The 17,821-nt window shown below is 45.0% G+C and overlaps 1 protein-coding gene across 2 annotated transcripts in view; it reads left to right on the top strand.

Moving 5' to 3' along the window:
* The first annotated feature begins 208 nt into the window (after nucleotides 1-208).
* MBOAT2 (membrane bound glycerophospholipid O-acyltransferase 2) overlaps nucleotides 209-17,821 on the top strand; it is a 117,014-nt gene continuing 99,401 nt past the window's right edge. Inside the window, exon 1 of one of the 2 annotated variants that reach the window (XM_082671851.1) lies at nucleotides 209-329. In XM_082671851.1, the coding sequence (XP_082527977.1) occupies nucleotides 255-329 (75 nt within the window). In that variant the 5' untranslated portion in view covers nucleotides 209-254. The remainder of the gene's footprint in view (nucleotides 330-17,821) is intronic. The other variant, XM_082671852.1, reaches the window with a different exon arrangement.

Raw genomic sequence — 17,821 nt, 5'->3', positions numbered from 1 at the left:
GGGGCGGGGCGGGCGCAGGCGGTCGGGGGCGCGGGCGGGGACGCGGGACGCGGGGACGCGGGGGCGCGGTGGGGGCGTGGGGGCGCGGAAGGAGGGCCGAGCGGGTCACCGCCCCCGGCCCCTCCCCGGCCCCGCCCCGCGCGCTCCGACCGCGGGCGGCCAGGGGGCAGGCGCGCCGGTCGCCTCCCCGTCCTCGGCGTCGCCCGGCTCAGTCGCGGGCGAGCGGCGCGGGCGGCCGGAGCGCCAGGCAGGCCATGGCCACCACCAGCACCACGGGCTCCACCCTGCTGCAGCCCCTCAGCAACGCCGTGCAGCTGCCCATCGACCAGGTACCCGAGGCGGCCCCGCTGGCACCGCGCCCTCGCCGCCCCCTCCGCGGCCGTGTGCCATCCGCGCGGAAGCCGGGACCCGGGACCCGGGGCGCGGGCTGGGGCGGGGGCGAAGGGAGGAGGCGACCCGCTTGTTATTGTCCGCTCGCTGCCTGGCGCCCGCTGTCCCCCCGCCCCCAGCTGCCCACCCAGCCCCCACCCCGCCCGGGCAGCCCGCGGGGGCTCCGGGCACCGACGTGCGCGCGTGCATGCTTGGCCCTGCTCCCTGCCACAGCAGCGCCCGACCCGGGGCGTGCGTGCACCGCGTAGTCGGCGATCGGAGTCCCGAAGCCGCTTCCAGTGCGTGTGGGCACGGGTGTAGACAGTGCGTGGAAAGGCTGTGCTTTGGGGGAGCCGGGGTGTCTGTGCCCTGCGCGCGTGGCACCCGATACTCCACGGGGAAAGGATGGACGTGCCTAGGTGGACGGTGCGCTGGACACGACGTGTGTGGCGTGGAGGAGGCCAGCTCCGGGGTCGGCGACCGGCTCTTTGGGACAGTTTGCGTGGAAGTGCGGCGTATTCAAGAGAGAGAGGCAACAGTTTGGGGCAAGGCAGGCAGGGGTTAGGAAGAAAAGGCAAACTGAGTTAATGATCCCAGGGTGTCTAGCGGAGAAAGTGGCAACCTTGTAGATGGAAACACCTTTTCCCCCGCCCCCCCCCCCAAAAAGCATTTGACACAGTGTAGGGAAGAGTGACATCTAATTCCTCACTTTGAGTTTGCATGAAGGGCCTAAGGGTTACTGAGATATAAACAGGATTGTGTGGGAAAAGCAGCGCCATTTTTATTCAGAAAAGAAAGTTTGGGAGTATTTGTCAGAGTGACATTTAGGGTAGTTGGTGGGGCAGAGATAATTGCTTTAGCCCCAGGCTAGAGGTAGTTCACTGAAAATTTTCCTTAAAATTATTTCAAGTGGACTTGATCTAGAAGTGTTTGCACTTTCCAAGGGATCCGGGTTCACTGTCCGCCCGAATGTGTTGCTGTCATTGATGTCATCAGGGATTTCATTTATAATACTGGATTCCTCTGTGTCCAGACTCTGTTTCATAGCAGTAAGACGGGAAACGACCCCTGTGTCTAACGTTATGACACTAAGTGCTTTGTGCTTCAGTGTTTTAAAAAGTTAAATAGAAGTATGTTCAATGAGTATAAAAAAATTCTACCTCTGTTGAGATCTGAATTCCTTACTTAGAGTTCAGTAATAGCTGTTGGTTCTTAGTAAATACCTATCCCCCATGCATCTTGAACTACAGTTATTATGTGAATCTTGCTAATAGATTCAAGTGCCACTAGTGAAATTAACCGCGTACTATAAGAAAGTAGTCTTCTCTGTTTATTAGTAAACTGATCAGAACCTACGGCGTTTCGTCTTCTCAGCCCTGTGGAGAATTCTCACTTTTCTGAAGTGAAGCACAGTGTACGGCCTTTTAGTGCATTACAACCCTCCTTGACTTAAGTAGGTTGCTGCCAAGGTATCAGCAAATGCAGGGTAGGTATCTGTTTAAAAATTGTTTTGCCAATGAGAGCAAGAGAGATAGGCCTATAGCTTTTCACTTACCTTAGGGAACAGGATTATGCTCTCTTTCTCCCTCTTGCTCTCTGTTTCATTTTCTCTCTCCCCATCACGATGAAATATTTTCTCTACTGCGCTCATGGCTTCTAATTTATATAATGCCTGTGACTTTAAAAGTGATTTAATATAATAAACTCATTTAAAAATCTCAGCAATCCGGAGCGGGTTCTTTTTAGTGCTGACATAAGCAGGAGAATCAAGGGAAGGGGACAGGACTTAAAATTTTGACTTTCCTCCTTTATTATCTACAGGTTTTGATTTGGTACCTTGGACACCTTTGTTCTCTTGAGACCATTCTGAATTTGCATAGCCACTTGTATTTTGGGTTGTTTTCTCTTAGCAAGTCTTAAGAATATTGGATTAATACCACACAAGCCTTAACTTTTTATGGTAATAATAAACTGTTTCTCTGAAGCACCGAAGAATTGACTTTTTTGCTGATAAAGCACTTGGAATAACTGAAAAATCATTTAGTAAAATTGGATGAAAAAGTAGTCGCTGAGCCAGTATTTTGAAGTTGAGCAAAATAGAAATTAACTTTGGTTACATGTAAATAACTGGGTCCCAGTTGAGAGAAAGCCTAAGAACTAGTTGTAATCAAATAGAGTGATTCAACAGGAAGAAGACAAATCAGGAGATGAAAAGTGTGAAAATATAACTTTTTAGTGTGTTAATTTGGTATACACTAATTAACAGTGTTTTGAAAATTTAGGAAATTATAAAAGCAGTTATTTGATGTCAGAGGAAGAAAAGGACCTTAGAGCCAGAAAATAGTTAAACTTTTTTACTAGAGTGAGTGTGGAATTTACGAAATGATAGAAAGTACTGGTATGTATGGAATAGAAGAATGCAGGTTGCAGGGTCAGGTAGGAGAGAAAGGATGAAATATGTTGCAGTAAAGACCAGGCAAGGAACAGGGACAAAAGATCTTGCCTGCCTTAGGCTCCTGGATTCTTTCATCTTTTCTGAGAATTCCAGAGTGACCTTGAGGTAACCGTAGTATTTGTTCAGTAGGTCTTACATTTAAATAAAAATATAAAATCTGGTATTGAGTGAGGTTCGATGATGCTTTAAGGTGAGAAATATTTAGCATCTGATGTTTCCCCTTTCTAGGCCTTGCATTCCAGGCGACTTTATTTCTAGGGTGGTTAGTTATCATTAAAGGAATATCTGTGGGGATTTGGACTGAGGGAGAGACAAGGGCCAAACGTGCTATCGAGAAGACATCAGATGTCATTGAACAGAACCGTATTCTTTATTAGTTGGCTATGTGGTGAATTTTTTTAAAAACCCCAACATGAATACCAAACAAGGGAGAATAATTGTGTCCAGATCAACCTATTTTTTAAAGAGGTTTTTTGTTTTTGTTTTTTAACCTGAACATATATGTTCTATTGCATTTGACTTACCTCACTTCTGAGTTATCAGACTGAGGGGCTCTCTAGCCCTCTCCTTCCTCCCTCTCTTTACCCTTCCTTTCCTTTCCTGTCAAACCATTTTTCTTTCCTTATTTCCCTTGACACTGTAATTACTATGAAATTGGAGTAAGATTCCCTGGTGACATGATGTCCAGGATGGCATACTTGGCCGACAGCCAGTGAGGGATGAGACTGACCTCATCGAACAGTCCTGTTTGGGGACAGGGTCCTTGTTTTAGAGATGACATGCTGAACTTTTTGGGGTGGGGAGAGGGGGCAAGAGGGAGACTTGAGATACTCGGAAAGGTTTGGAGGAGGGAGGAAGAAGGACCAGCTGTTGTAACCAATCCTGCCAAGTCAGGTAATAATTATCACGGGTCACATCTTACAGTTTTCAAATCTTTTTCACATGCGTTATATTATTTTCCTGCGTCCTCACAACACCTTATGAAGTCAGATAAAATTCAAGTCCTGAAGTGTTTTAGCTTCAGGTACGTATGTACATATGGTATTAAGCATTTGAGTAAAAGGTCCATTTTAATTTCTATTCTGAACACGTGGCAAATCATTTTGACAGATCCGTGTTTTAGATGCAGGTTGCCAGTGTATTTTTGGAGGACAGGGTGGAGAGGAAGAGCTTTCCCAACACTGAAGTGCTGGTGGTGATGGCTGGAGTGGGGAAAGCCATGTGTGTACAGAGGGAGAATCCTCGTTTCCTGCTTTTTGGCCATTTCGTTGATTGGCGGGTTGCTGTATAGTCTACCCCGCCCCATGCCATGTAGACAACCAATGAAGTGAAATAATATATTAGGGAAAAGAATAGTTTAGAACATTAACTGCTTTAATCCTCTTACAATTCTGTGTTGTGATGAACCCTGTTGTATAGATGAAGAAATAAATGACGTTCTCAGTTTTGAGCCTTTTGAAGATAATGACTTTTAGGAGCAGAAGGTGAATGGCAACCAAACAAGAAAATCAAAGGTGTGTTTTATTTTAAAGTTGCCATTTGAATGCTTTAGGTTTTGGCCACAAGTATCTAACTCACGTGTCGCACCTGTCTACTTTTACAGCCGTAATGAGCCTCGGCCTTCATGCTGAGAGCCCTGCCGTACTGAGGCAACCTGCTGTGGAAGATTCCTTTTCATCAGGAAGGCATATGGGCCTGAGAATCCTGAATCTGTATTTCGGGCCCTGTCAGTTAACTAATTTTAGAAATGTCACTTTACATAAATGAGTTTCCCCCTGTGTAAAATGTGTGCTGCACTTAGTTTTAAAATTCCATGATTCTGTGTTTGTTTCATCAAGCTGCCTCAAATTCTTTTTGGACCGAGTTGGAGGGAATATAAATATGAACTCAGGGGAGGAAAAGGGGCTAATAAATTTCGAAGTTGAAACTGCCTCTGTGGTTAATCTGAGGCACTGAGGCAAAGGACCGCGTGGCCTAAACTGTAGTCCATGTCGGTTTCCCTGTGTCTGTTTCCCTTCATCGGTAGGAAGTAGTCATGCCGTGGTGATGACTGGCTTGGAACCAGATTCTGCCAGCCTTGTGCTCGTTGGCAAATTACTGTATATTTCTTTAAGGCCCAGTTTCCTCACCTATAAAATAAAGATAATAAATAGTAGCTATTTGTAGATTTTTGTGGAGATTAAAATACATAATCTATGTAAAGTACCTGGCTCCTAGTATACATCTGCTGCACGTTCCTTTCTTCTTTACAAATTATGAAATATTTGGAACTTGTCTTCTGTTTTTCTTTTGGGAAGTTAACATCTGTTCACATATATTCCATTTTAAATCTCTAGGACTTCCTTTTTAGGAAGGGAGATATCAGGCTCAGGTTCAGTCCTATTCCCCACACAGTGATTAAAGTAGGATTAAAACCTCATTTTGAATTTGGAGTCAAAAGTGGTTTTTCTGCTTCCTCACTGTTCAAGAGTTCTTTGTCCCCTGCTTTAAAAGTGCTTCCTGTGTTATTACTGCCTCGATAGGTACAAATAACCCTAGTCTCTGTTTACTGTGGCCCATCAGGGCTGACTTTCCAGGGAAATAATCAAAACAGCTCACACACAGCTTTTGCCTGCAGTTGATTTAACAGGTGGGAGTCTACGATGATGGAACTTGGCAAGACTTCTTTAAAATAAAACAACCTGTAAACAGGGCCCCCAGCAGAGCGATCCTTTAATGATTTTATAAATGACGTGGGTCCTGCTTTGGTAAACGTGTAGGGTTTGGAAAAGGGGAGGGATAGCTGATGTGTGGAAAGATAGAATTCGGATTCAGGAGGTCTGAATAGGCAGCAATGATGCGCCCCCCTCCTTTGCTTATCAGAAGCCTCACTGTTCTTCCAAGCCCGCGTCCAGTGCACCTTGCAGATGAATCTTTTCCTGAATCCCATCCGATGTGACTGCTGTTGTATTTGAACCACAGTAGCATTTTGGATTTGGCACTGTGCTGGCATTTACACTCTGCTTAATGTTGTATGTATCTGGCAGGGTTCTGGTAGGAGACAGATTGAACTAGGTAACCAAGGAGACTTTAAGAGCCATTTACTAAGATATGGGCAGGTTTAGGGAAATCGGCAAGGAATAGGGTGGTCTCCCAGGGCCAGCTCCTCTAGGCCTGGAGGGGCCAGAGGAAGGAAGGGCAGAGCCCTAAGGAGGTCAGAACCCCACGAGGGGAGCTGTAGGGGCTCCTGTCAGGAGCAGCTGTGGCCCCCAAAGAGGGACCCATCCAGCCTGCGGTAGCCTTGAGGGAGGGGGTGACGGGAGATGAATACCCCACTCCCTCCCATCCTCCCTTTCCTGCTGGTGCCTCCTTCAGAGGGCAAGTTGATACTTTGGGGGCGCAGAGGACAGTGGAGAGTGGGTCTGGAGGCCGTGGAAATCCTGTGCAGGACGTTGTGATTACTGACATGTCCTTTACAGTGTTACTCATCTCTCTACGTGATGAACACAAATAAAACACCTTTTGTCAGGCCCTTAAGGCACATCCTTATTCTGTCTCTTTCTTCTCAGTCACACGTTTTGAAAGAACAGTTGCATCTTGCTAATCTCTGCTCACTCTTACACCATTATAATCAGGCTTCTGCCTGCAACACTGGTAGCCACATCTAGCGCAAACTGCGTAATACTGATTAGTTACTTCTTGCTTAAACCTCTTCCCAGCTTCCCTGCTGCCCTTTGCAGTGCTTTTTCAAGTGTGGCTGTGAGACCACTTGTATCAAAAATCATGTGGGATTGTTGTTATATATTCCCAGGCTCTACCCAGAGCTACCCAGCGAGGGCCAGGGAACCTACATTTTTAAGCAGGCTCATTCTTACCCACCTTCTCCTACCATCAGAGGTAGAGAGCTACCTGGCCACATTTTTTTTAAGTTTCTCCATATTACTAAAAGGTTATCAAAGTGTGATGCATTTTTTAAATGTTTGCGTTTAACCGATTAACTTGTAATCTCCAAAAGGTCATGCAGTGTAATTGTGCTGTTGACAATATAGTCACAATATACGGGAAGAATAAAATTCGTAAGTGCACACGAGGCGGTGTGGCCCCCAGTTTTCAGCTGAATGACGTCCATGTCCCTTTCCAGTCCTGTCACTGGATCTCTGGTGACTGCCTGTGTAACCTCATGTGTAGAAAATGTCAGAAGTCTAACTTTGGGGTCCTTCTGGGCCGAGAGGCCTGCCCTGTGAGAGGCCCTACCCCACGCATTCTCAGGCCTGCTTTATCTCTGGGAACCCCTGGCCCACAGGAGAGGCCTAGAACCTCCCGAATATGGCTGCCAGCTCCTTTTCTGTTATTTGGGCCCTGCCCCTACTTTGGCCACCCCTCACACACCCACACTCTCTCCCCAGAGGAGCAGGAAATTGCCAGAAGCCCCCATGCATGTGGCAGTGGCTGGGCTGGAAGTGCAGTCCTGGTCTGCTGCCCGAAGGACCTGCAGAACCAGTTAAGTTCCCCCAATACGTTTCCTTATCTTTTAACTCCATGCCTTTCATCAAACTATTTCCTCTGCCTGGAACCCCCTCCACACTCCTTTGGGTCGGCAAACCCGTATTTTGCAATACTCTGCTAAAGCTTATGCCTCCTGGATGAAGCTTTTAAGGATCTGACCCGTCCTTTCCAGTGGCGCGTCACTCCCCATGGGGCCACTTGTGCGCGTCTAATGCAGGCACCAGCGGTAGGTAAGTACATGCTGCTGCCTGAGGCTGTGGGCATCCCCGGCGGAGCCCCTTCGAGGAGCTGTTCCTCGAACCTCTGCCGCGGTTCTGCAGTGAGGCTGGCGCTGCAGAAGCAGCTCGAAGAGAAGATAGACAGGTAGCCGTCCTGCTCAACCTCTGTCCTTCGCTCTGGGCTCCCCCCAGCCTCTCCTGTGTCTTCCAAGCAAAAGCCCAGCATCGCCTCGGTCTGGCTTTTTCAGGAGGGGGGTAAGGGGCACACGTTGGGGGTCTTTGCCCCTTTCCACAGCTGCCTGTCAAGGGTGTGTGTCGTCCTTGCTCTCGGAAGTGGTGGTCCGAGAGCCCCCGCTGATTGGCGGAGATTTGGCCGCCTTTGCCCTTGTCAGTCGGGGCCTCGGGGGAGCTGCCTCGGCTTTCGCTACTCTGATGGCACCTGCAGCACTTCATTTCTTTTGCTTACTTCGCGCGCCTCCCTGCCAGGGTGTAGACTCCTCAGGCGCAGGGCCTCTCACTCAGGTTTGCCTCTCTCGCGCTCAGCACCGCCGGGCACGGAGGGCGTCCGGAGTGAGCGGCTCGCGTGGCGGGAGCACAGACCAGCTAAAGTTCCGCTCATCACTGATTAGCGGGGCGGTCCAGGCACTGACTGCGCTTTCCTAAGCGGCAGGTTCCTGGTGTGTATCCCGGGGCGGGTGAGGGCCCCTCCCGCAGGGCTGAGGTTGGCATCAGGGGTCCTGCCGGCAGAGGGCCGAGCACACAGAGCTCAGTCTGTGCTGGGTGTCGCAGCTGCCGAGCTGCTTTTCCAGGGCTTGTGGAGGACACGGTGTGTACATCCCTCGGGTGCATCAGGGTGTGCAGTGCCCGTTTGCCGTGATGCATTTTGCAGGCATTGGAGGGTCCGGCGTGTGGCGACAGCGTGCTGGCCGTGCGGGATGCAGAGGAGAAGGTGGCTGCAGCTTAATGCAGTGGTTCTCACACTTTTCAAGGCAGCAGCTACCAGAGGAGTTGGCCGGGCGGCCAGGCGGAGGCTCCCGGCTGGGGTGGTACCCGTGCCCAGCTTCTGAGCAGCCCTGCACCAGGGGCTCTCAGGGATCCTTTTCCCGGGGACACTTCACTTTTCCAGCGTCTTTCGTTGACACCCACACCCTCCCTGGCTGGAAGGCTGGTCGTGGGGTCAGGACAGCAGTGGCGTCCCCTCCCTGGATGGGGTGCTGCCTTGTCTCTGCAGCTCCTTCGGCTCCCCAGCTGGCCGAGCTCCGCAGATCGGGGTCAGGTCACTGTGACTCGCTCCCTCCGTGTGGGCACTGCTGTGCTTCCTCCTAGCTGCACAGCCGCGGGAGTTACGGGGTGCCTCTGATGTGAGTGTTTACGTAAAGGGCTGCACAGTACATCTCCGTGGGTTAGAAGGAAGCTGTGTAAACCTTTCTGGCTGACTTTTATTTTCCTCAGGAGGGTTACTTAAAAGGAGATGTGCAAAGCATTGAAGAATTTTGGAGGAATGTGACTGGGGATTCAAAGGAAAATGAAGATAACTGTGAGAGGTACCAGTTATCCCCAGCTAGACGATTACACTGTCATTACACTGTTGGGTGATAAGAGGTGACTGGAAAGAGAAGCTCTATCAGCATTGTTATCAAGCTATTCAGAAAAAAAGCCTTCAGAGTGCAGAACTGTCTTTCTCCAGAAAGAACAAAGGGCTGTCCTTACAGCCCTGTGGGCAGGGCCCTGCAAGAGGGCTCCTTGCTGATCCACCCCCTTGTCCCCCAGCCGGCCATTCCGGGGAAGCCTGGCTTTTGGCCGGCAGCAGGTATCATCAGGGGATCCTCCCCGGGCGGCCTGTGTCCTTGTGGAGTGAGGAAGCCAGGGGCAGCCCAGTTGCCAACTAGAGGGACCTCCCTCTTCCGTGAACGTCTGGGCCTCTGACCAGCTCGCCTTGCTCCTGTCTTGGCATCGGACGGAGATGCCACATACTTTCTGTCTTAAGCCATAATCCCATAGAAACTTTTTTAGTTTTTAGAGGTTTTCTGTGCCAAACTAGATATCTGTGGAAGGTCAGAGTTGTAGACAATATATACTTTTAGACATATTTAAGTTACTCAGTTACATGTTATTTTAAAATAAATAGCTCCCAGCTTATACAGACAAAAAATTCTGAATCCTTTTAGTTTCTTTTTTAAGGTAGGTTATAGGTAAAACTAAGCATATGAAAGACATTCAGGTGATACTTACCTTGTTAAAACTGGAGAGAGAGGCTCTGCCTTTTGCAAAACCACTAGTTTCAAAACCGCTCGTCCTTTGGGTGCACAATGAATAGTGATTGAGTTGAATGTATCTAATTTAACAACATCAAATCTCAAAGATAAATGTAAAGACTTGCGGTGAAGTTCTCGAAGTTAACTGTATAGAAGGAGACTTGCCTGAGACCAGGATTCAATTTTATGAATAAATCATGGGAGTTTCTGTTTACTGTAAGATGTTGTTACCTGATGAGGTCATGGGTTAGGTGAAGTAGTTAATGCCAACATAAATTCCAAATTCACATGGCTAGAGGTTGCCGGGCAGGGAACATGAATGGATATGAATGTAGATGCGGCCATTTTTTGAGATATGGACAGCATGACCACGTGAAAATCCCATGCCCAGGCTAAAAGCAAAGCCCCCCTCACATTTGCTGGTGGTTACCAAAGCTGATTTTTCAAGGGAAGCTGGAATTCTGGAGTTTTTGGTGAAAATTTGTGATTTTTAAAATTTTGGCTGAAGTTTTCTTAAGTCTTCTGTTTTTTGAGCCCGAAAAACATAGCTAGGCCAGATTTAGCTTATTGGCCATCAGGAAGTAGGTAGCAGTTTCTATTATAGTTGGTGGTGGTCACTCCAATCTGAAGAACACTGTGCTCTTCTGAGATGTCGGAGGAGCCTTGACAGACCCGATTATAACCATAGCAGGACAGTCAGGGCTGCAGAAGGCTTGGGAGCCATGTCATGGGATTGTTGAAGATGTAATTCTTGTATTTCATCACTTAGTAATTTCGTCCTTGAACTGGCCAGCAGGATTTCAGGTTAAATTTTGTCCGACTAGTTCTAGTCGTTTGGAGAGGGTCACACCTTAGAAATAATCTTGAAAGTTAATATCCCATTAAAGTGGGAAGGTTGGACTTTCACACCGCTATCGTTTTGTTCTTTTTGCAGATCCAGTATTTCAGTTATTAACTGGCCTAAGTGGTCAAGGCTATCTTATGGGTGTGCTGTTAAAAAAAAAATGTCTAGCTAGTAGAGAATGAAGTCTCTTGGAAAGGTCTTGATTGCCCAATAAGCCCCTACCAATGTTTCAGGTTTTTAAAGTGTACATTGAGTTCTGGACAGCATATTTTATCTTGTGATAACTATTCAGGCTTTGGAGTTTAACTTTAATCTACAGTGTGTTTCACTGCAGGTGTTAGGGTGCCTTTTCTAATATGGGACTGGCACAGCTGTTCATGTGAGCTGCTTACCAAGGATAGACGTGACGAAGATTTTTGGTGTCTGCGTAGAGCCGAGAGGACAAGGTAGAAGTACCCTTTGGCTGGCATTTAGTATCTTTGGGGATGGCTAAGTGTCCTCAGTCTAAGATTGTCATCCTTCTATGCGGTCCCTGTAGCTTTCCTGTAGTATGAGACTAGTTACGTCTTCTCCTTTTGTTCTTGGAAAATATTTTAAAAGCCACATAGTAAAGGAAAATCTTGGTATATTTGGCATCACAGCATTGAGCTTCAGCCTTCCGTTAGATTTGAATGGAAATTCTGATCAACTAGTCAAAATCAAAGAACAGAATTTTGGGGTATTGTCGGTATCGTTGGGTATTTGTTACACTTTTCCATATGGATTGGAAGGATTCGTTTCTAAAGAGTTAGAGTTCTCTTTTAAAGTATAGGGAATATAAATTAACGGGGAAATAGGTATGCTGTTCCAAGTAGGCTTTTGGCACAGGCTCAGTTTCAGCACATAGGACTATGAAATGATTGATGCAATAGCTTTGCTAGGAATGTGGCATTTGGTAGGAAACATGTGAGTCGATTTAGAAAAAAATCCTGCTCGGAATATTAAAGACAAAAGGATGTTGGGACCATTTCAGCAAAGACAAAATAGATTAGAATCGTGCCAGAGGGCTGGTCGTGGATCGTTTTCCTTCTTACATTGATTTTATTGAAAGCAGGAACCTCTGGAAAATAATGGAAATATTAAATTGCTTTTGCCCATTTTGTCCCTAACTCCAGATTTGGTAAACGCACCTTTCAGCTGTTGTAAAATGAAGGCGAATGTCAGTACAGACCAGCTCCCTGGCTGGGCTAGTACTGTGGGTAGCAAGGAGATTAGCTATCTTTATGTTGGACAGTAAACAGTGAGCAGCAGGGCAAGGTTCAGCCAGGGAAAAGCAAGTGTGTATTAGTATAAGTTATATATCGGGGAAGATGGACTGGATCAAAATTAAGAGCCTTCTCTCGCGCTGGGACCCAAGGAAACGAGGTAGTAGCAGTGCCGAAGACAGACTTTGACAAATGGACATCATTCTGAGAATCGTAGAGTAGGAAAGTTTTAGTCTATAGTGAGTGTTGTTACTTTTATAACATTTTTATAAAAGGAAGTTGCTGGCTTATTGGTATAATTTTAGAGATTACGAATTACCATTTTGGCAGTAAAGATGGAAAAGGGTAAGTAGGTATTGTTGTTCATCGAGCACCTGGTATAGGCCAGGGGTTTTCTAGGCCCTGGAGGGATGCAAAGATGAGTGAGAGCTGGTCTGGCTCCTGAGCTTCTAGTCTAGAGGGAAGAGAAAGACTGATACATCTGCACAGCATGTAAAGGTGTGTCAGGTGGACTTAGCTTGGATAAAGCTGCTGCAGGGCGTCCCAACAATAAGTCAGGGCCTTTTTTTTTTTTTTGCGGTACACGGGCCTCTCACTGTTGTGGCCTCTCCCGTTGCGGAGCACAGGCTCCGGACGCGCAGGCTCAGCGGCCATGGCTCACGAGCCCAGCCGCTCCGCGGCATGTGGGATCTTCCTGGACCGGGGCAAGAACCCGTGTCCCCTGCATCGGCAGGCGGACTCTCAACCACTGCGCCACCAGGGAAGCCCAGTCAGGGCCTTTAAAGGTAATAGACTACTTGTTTTCTCACATAAGTTTTGATGTAAATGGTCCAGATTGGTGGATAGTTCCACTTCACCTGGTCCTACAGAGACCAGTGTTCCTTCCAACACATTGTTCTGCTGCCTGGGGCCTTATCGCCTGATTGCAGTTGAGGCTGGTTTGTTGAGGGCAGTGGTCCTTAAACGTGAGTTTGCATGAGAATCCCCTGTAACACTGGTTAAAACACAGGTTGCTGGGCCCTATGATCAGAGTTTCTGATTCAGTTAAGTCCGAGTTTGCAAGTGTGACAGGTTCCCAGGTGATGTTACTGCTGCTGGTCTGGCAGCCAGACCTTGAGAACTTAGAAGGTTCCAGTCCTCCAGCAGACAAGGGGGGAAAGAACCCTTGTGGCTGCAGGTGTGGGCCAGAAGTGCAACATACGCGTTACTTTGACCGTGCTTCCTTTTGCCAGAGCTCTGTCACGTGGCCACAGGTCACAGCAAGGATACGGGTGGGGTGAGGGCTAGTAAATGTGGCTCGTCTGTGGGAGGGCAGGGCAGGCTCCACCATGCCGGCATCATCTAGGGAGAAACAGCCGTAACTCGGGCTTGGATTGGTCAGGGCAAGGTAACGTCTGAGCCAGAATCTCGAAGGATAAATTTTCCTGGCATCCCAGAGCAGAAGTGCGACTTGTAGTTAAGGAAGCAGGGAACGCGGGAAGCAGGGCAGGCTCGCCCTTTGAATAAGTATTGATTGATGGCCAGGCTTTTTGTGAGTCCTTGAGCTGCAGAGACTAGAGGGGAAATGGGCAGGGTCTGATGCAGCTGATTAAAAAGCACACGGGTTTCGTGTGTTAAGGGTCTAGCAGTGAAGACCATGGGTTCAGGAATCAGCTTAGATTTGAGCTGTGCTTCTGTGTGAGCGGCCTGGACCTTGCTTCATCTGCACTGCTGAGCCTCGTGGGTAGGAAGCACTCTGTAAATGTCAGCGATCATGGTCATCGCACCCTTGGTGTGAACTGCTTGTGTGAAACGAAACCCTCACGGGAGTCTCTGGTGAATGGCCTTCTGGCTTCTGCGTGAACACATCTGTGCTGGAGAGCTTGCTCCCTTCGCTAGGGCAGCCAAGGCCATTTCTGGGTAGCTGTCATGGTTAGCAGGTTTGTCATCTTGGTGCTTACGGACTTTCTGGAACAATCCGGAAGTGGTCTGAGTAAGCCCACTTCTTCATGGTCACCGTTTGGATTGTTGGAGACATTCCGTCTGTCTTCACATGGTTGGCTTATGAACAAGCGCACTTTAGTAAGTCAGGTATCGCTACCCCTAAATCTTCTGCTTTGGAATGCAGAGGCTCGTGAGTGAACGTTTCTAGCTGTCCTGGGATGGGTAGCCCTGCACCTGAAAGTCTGGCTTCCAAGGGTCGCCCTCTTTAGAGCATTGCATACTTGTTTGAAGATGTATTGCTTTTTGCCGCTATTGTTTGCTAGTATGTACTAAAAATAAAAATAAAATAGCTGATTTGGTAATAGGCATGTTCTTTGAGACAAAGATATTTGAGACACTGATAGAAATCACTAGGCATACCCCGAATACCACTTCTTTAGGCTCAGTGGACTCCTGGTACTCATGGTTTATTGTGTTCAGGCGTGAGAAAAAGAGCATCACTGAAGAACGTGGATGAAATGCTGGAAATGTGTTATCTAAGGTTGCCTTTAAATAGGGGCCCATCGAGTCACAATTTTGGTCGAATGTCTGATGGCTGAGTGTTAAAATCAATAGTGAGTTAAAGCTGAATATTATCCAGACAAATCTCAAAACTTTCTTTGTCTTCGACTCCTGAAAATGGTTGATGGCGTCCTGTAATCATTTCTGCAAACAGTTGTTTCTTTGTAGATTCAAAATAATAGGAATTCTCTTCTTAAAACATTCTTTTTTTTCTTAACGTCTTTATTGGAGTATAATTGCTTTACAATGGTGTGTTTACAATGGTGTTTGCTTTATAACAAAGTGAATCAGCTATACATATACATATATCCCCATATCTCCTCCCTCTTGTCTCCCTCCCACCCTCCCTATCCCACCCCTCTAGGTGGTCACAAAGGACCCAGCTGATCTCCCTGTGCTACGCAGCTGCTTCCCACTAGCTATCTGTTTTACATTTGGTAGTGTATATATAAGTCCATGCCACTCTCTCACTTCGTCCCAGCTTACCCTGCCCCTTCCCCGTGTCCTCAAGTCCATTCTCTACGTCTGCGTCTTTATTCCTGTCCTGCCCCTAGGTTCTTCATGACCATTTTTTTTTTCTTAGATTCCATATACATGTGTTAGCATACAGTATTTGTTTTTCTCTTTAAAACATTCTTATGAAGACTATTGATCTCAGGTTTAATTAGTGAGAATAAAACATGTTTTGGGAACCCCAGTTCTCTTTAACACTTTCCTTTTTTCCCATACTCCTTATATATTTTTATTACATATGTATGATTCATTATGGATATTATTGTTTGTGAGTTTAGCATTCTTTCTCCTTGTGAAATTGAGATGGCAGAGCTAATTATTCTGCTCTTAATTCATTTGCATAAGATGTATAGAATTCCCAAATAGAGCTTTTTCATTAAAAAAGGTCATTTTTTTCATGATTTAAAACTAAATAACTAAAAATCGAATATGGTTCTTAAAGGTTACTTTGTTTTATGTTAGTACACTAAACAATTTTATAAGTATAATAGAATTATAAAATAATATCTCTTATTGACTTCTAAAAATTTTATAAAAATTTTCCTCAGTGAATATAATGTTCTTCCTAAAGCTGTCGTATAAATGAACCCTTTCTCAACTCTCACATTAACTCATTTGCTTTCCTGTTAATAGTTTCATACTCATCAGTTATAACAGCATTTTACTCTCATGATAACAAGCACATATTCATATTTTAACTGATAGAATATTAATATATAGGCACACAAGGTGATTTCACACCAATTTAAATGTAGAATTCTTATTTATATATTTGAAAGTTAATATTCATTTATGAACAATAGATATGAATGACATGCACTGTTTATATTACTGGTGTTATTTTGCTGATCAGAAATGACAGTAGGATTAAAGACCTAAATGTAAGACAGGAAACCATTAAAATCCTAGATGAAAACATAAGCAGAGCACTCTTTGACATAAATCGTCATAATCTTTTTTTGGATCTGTCTCTGAAGGCAAAGTAAACAAACGCAAAAATAAACAAATGGGACCTAATTAAACTTAAAAGCTTTTGCACAGCAAAGGAAACTATTGCCAAAACAAAAAGGTAACCTACTGAATGGGAGAAAATATTTGCAAGTGATATGACAAATAAGGGATTAGTATCCAGAATATATAAACAGCTCATATAGCTCAATATTAAAAAACCAAACAACCCAATTAAAAAATGAGCAGAAGACCTGAATAGACATTTTTCCGAAGACAACATACAGATGGCCAACAGGCACATGAAAAGATGCTCAAGATTGCTAATCACCAGAGAAATGCAAGTCAAAACCACAGTGTTATCACCTCACACCTGTCAGAATGACCATCATCAAAAAGACCACAAATAACAGATGTTAGTGAGGATGTGGAGGAAGGGGAACCCTCCTGCGCTGTTGGTGGGAATGTAAATTGGTGCAGCCACTATGGAAAACAGTATGGAGGTTCCTTAAAAAACTAAAAATAGAACTACCATATGACTCAGCACTTGCACTCCTGGGTATATATCTGAAGAAAACAGAAGCACTAATTCGAAAAGATATGTGCACCCCAACGTTCATAGCAGCACTTTTACAGCAATGACGATATGGAAGCAACCTAAGTGTCCATCAACAGATGAATGAATAAAGAAGAGGATATGTGTGTGTGTGTGTGTGTGTGTGTGTGTGTGTGTGTGTGTTTGTGTGTGTATACAGGAATGAAAATTTGCCATTTGCAACAATATGGATAGACCTGGAGGGCATTATGCTTGGTGGAATAAGTCTAACAGAGAAAGACAAATGCTGTATGTTATCACCTATATGTGGAATCTGAAAAATGAAAGGAATGAATATAAAGAAATTTACAGATCTAGGGAACAGACTAGTGGTTACCAGTCTGGAGAGGGAAGCGGGGGAGGGGCAAGATAGGGATAGGGGATTAAGAGGTACAAACTACTATGTATAAAATGAATAATCTACAAGGATATATTGTACGGCATAGGGAATATAGCCCATATTTTATAATAACTTTAAATGGGGTATAATCTATAAAAATATTGAATCACTATGTTGTATACCTGAAAGTAATGTAATATTGTAAGTCAACTGTACTTCAATTAAAAAAAAAAAAAGAAATTAGTCTATCTCAAGTGATAAAATTGAGATAAGTGTGAAATTCAAGGATGCTAGAAATGACCAGGAAAACGGCATTAGGCCTTTTTGTCCTTTTACAGGCCAAGATCCAGAGCAAAGCAAAATCGTGGATTTGGGCTGAATAACAGGATGAAACCAAACTTTAGTTCATCTATAACTTGAAAAGTTGGCGAAATTAGGGTTTTTGTTTTGTTTTGTTTTTTGCTCATTAGGAGCTGATTCTTCTCTTATAACATGTAGACGTGTTTGACGTTTGTGCAGTTCCAATTTCGTGTGTTTTCACTAATGTATTTTGTATCCTAATAGGGAACTGAATATAGTTTGTGTGTTTTCTATCTGATTTTAAAAGTAATATATATTCATTGTATAAAATTTATAAAACACAGAAAGGTATAAGATGAAAATTTAAAAATCACTCATTGTTCTTCAACTTTTGCTACCTTTCTTTTTAGTGTGTGTATATTTAAACAAAATTACCTGCATACTGAATGTAAGATTTTTGTAACCTTTTGTTTTTACGTAACACTTTGAGAGTCACTTCCAATTTTATTAAATTGATTTTCAAAACCAATATAGTGTTCCATCATTTGGATATATCATAGTTAATTATTCCTCTGTTGTGTACAATTTTTTGCTATCATGATATTGCAGTAAATTTCTTTATATATTTGTTTGGTGCATATAGCTGTTTATTTCCTTAGGAAAAGAAGTTTCCTGAGTCTGAAACAATATGCAGAATCACTGGTTTTGAAACAATTATTAGAACTTTTGCTTTTGCTTTTAATTTATTACAGTTTGTTTTCTCCTTTAATA

The sequence above is a fragment of the Grampus griseus genome (assembly GCF_964374135.1).
Source record: "Grampus griseus genome assembly, chromosome: 15".
Lineage (NCBI taxonomy): Eukaryota > Metazoa > Chordata > Mammalia > Artiodactyla > Delphinidae > Grampus > Grampus griseus.
The sequence above is the reverse complement of the archived record's forward strand: the minus strand, read 5'-3'. Positions and strand labels throughout refer to the sequence as shown.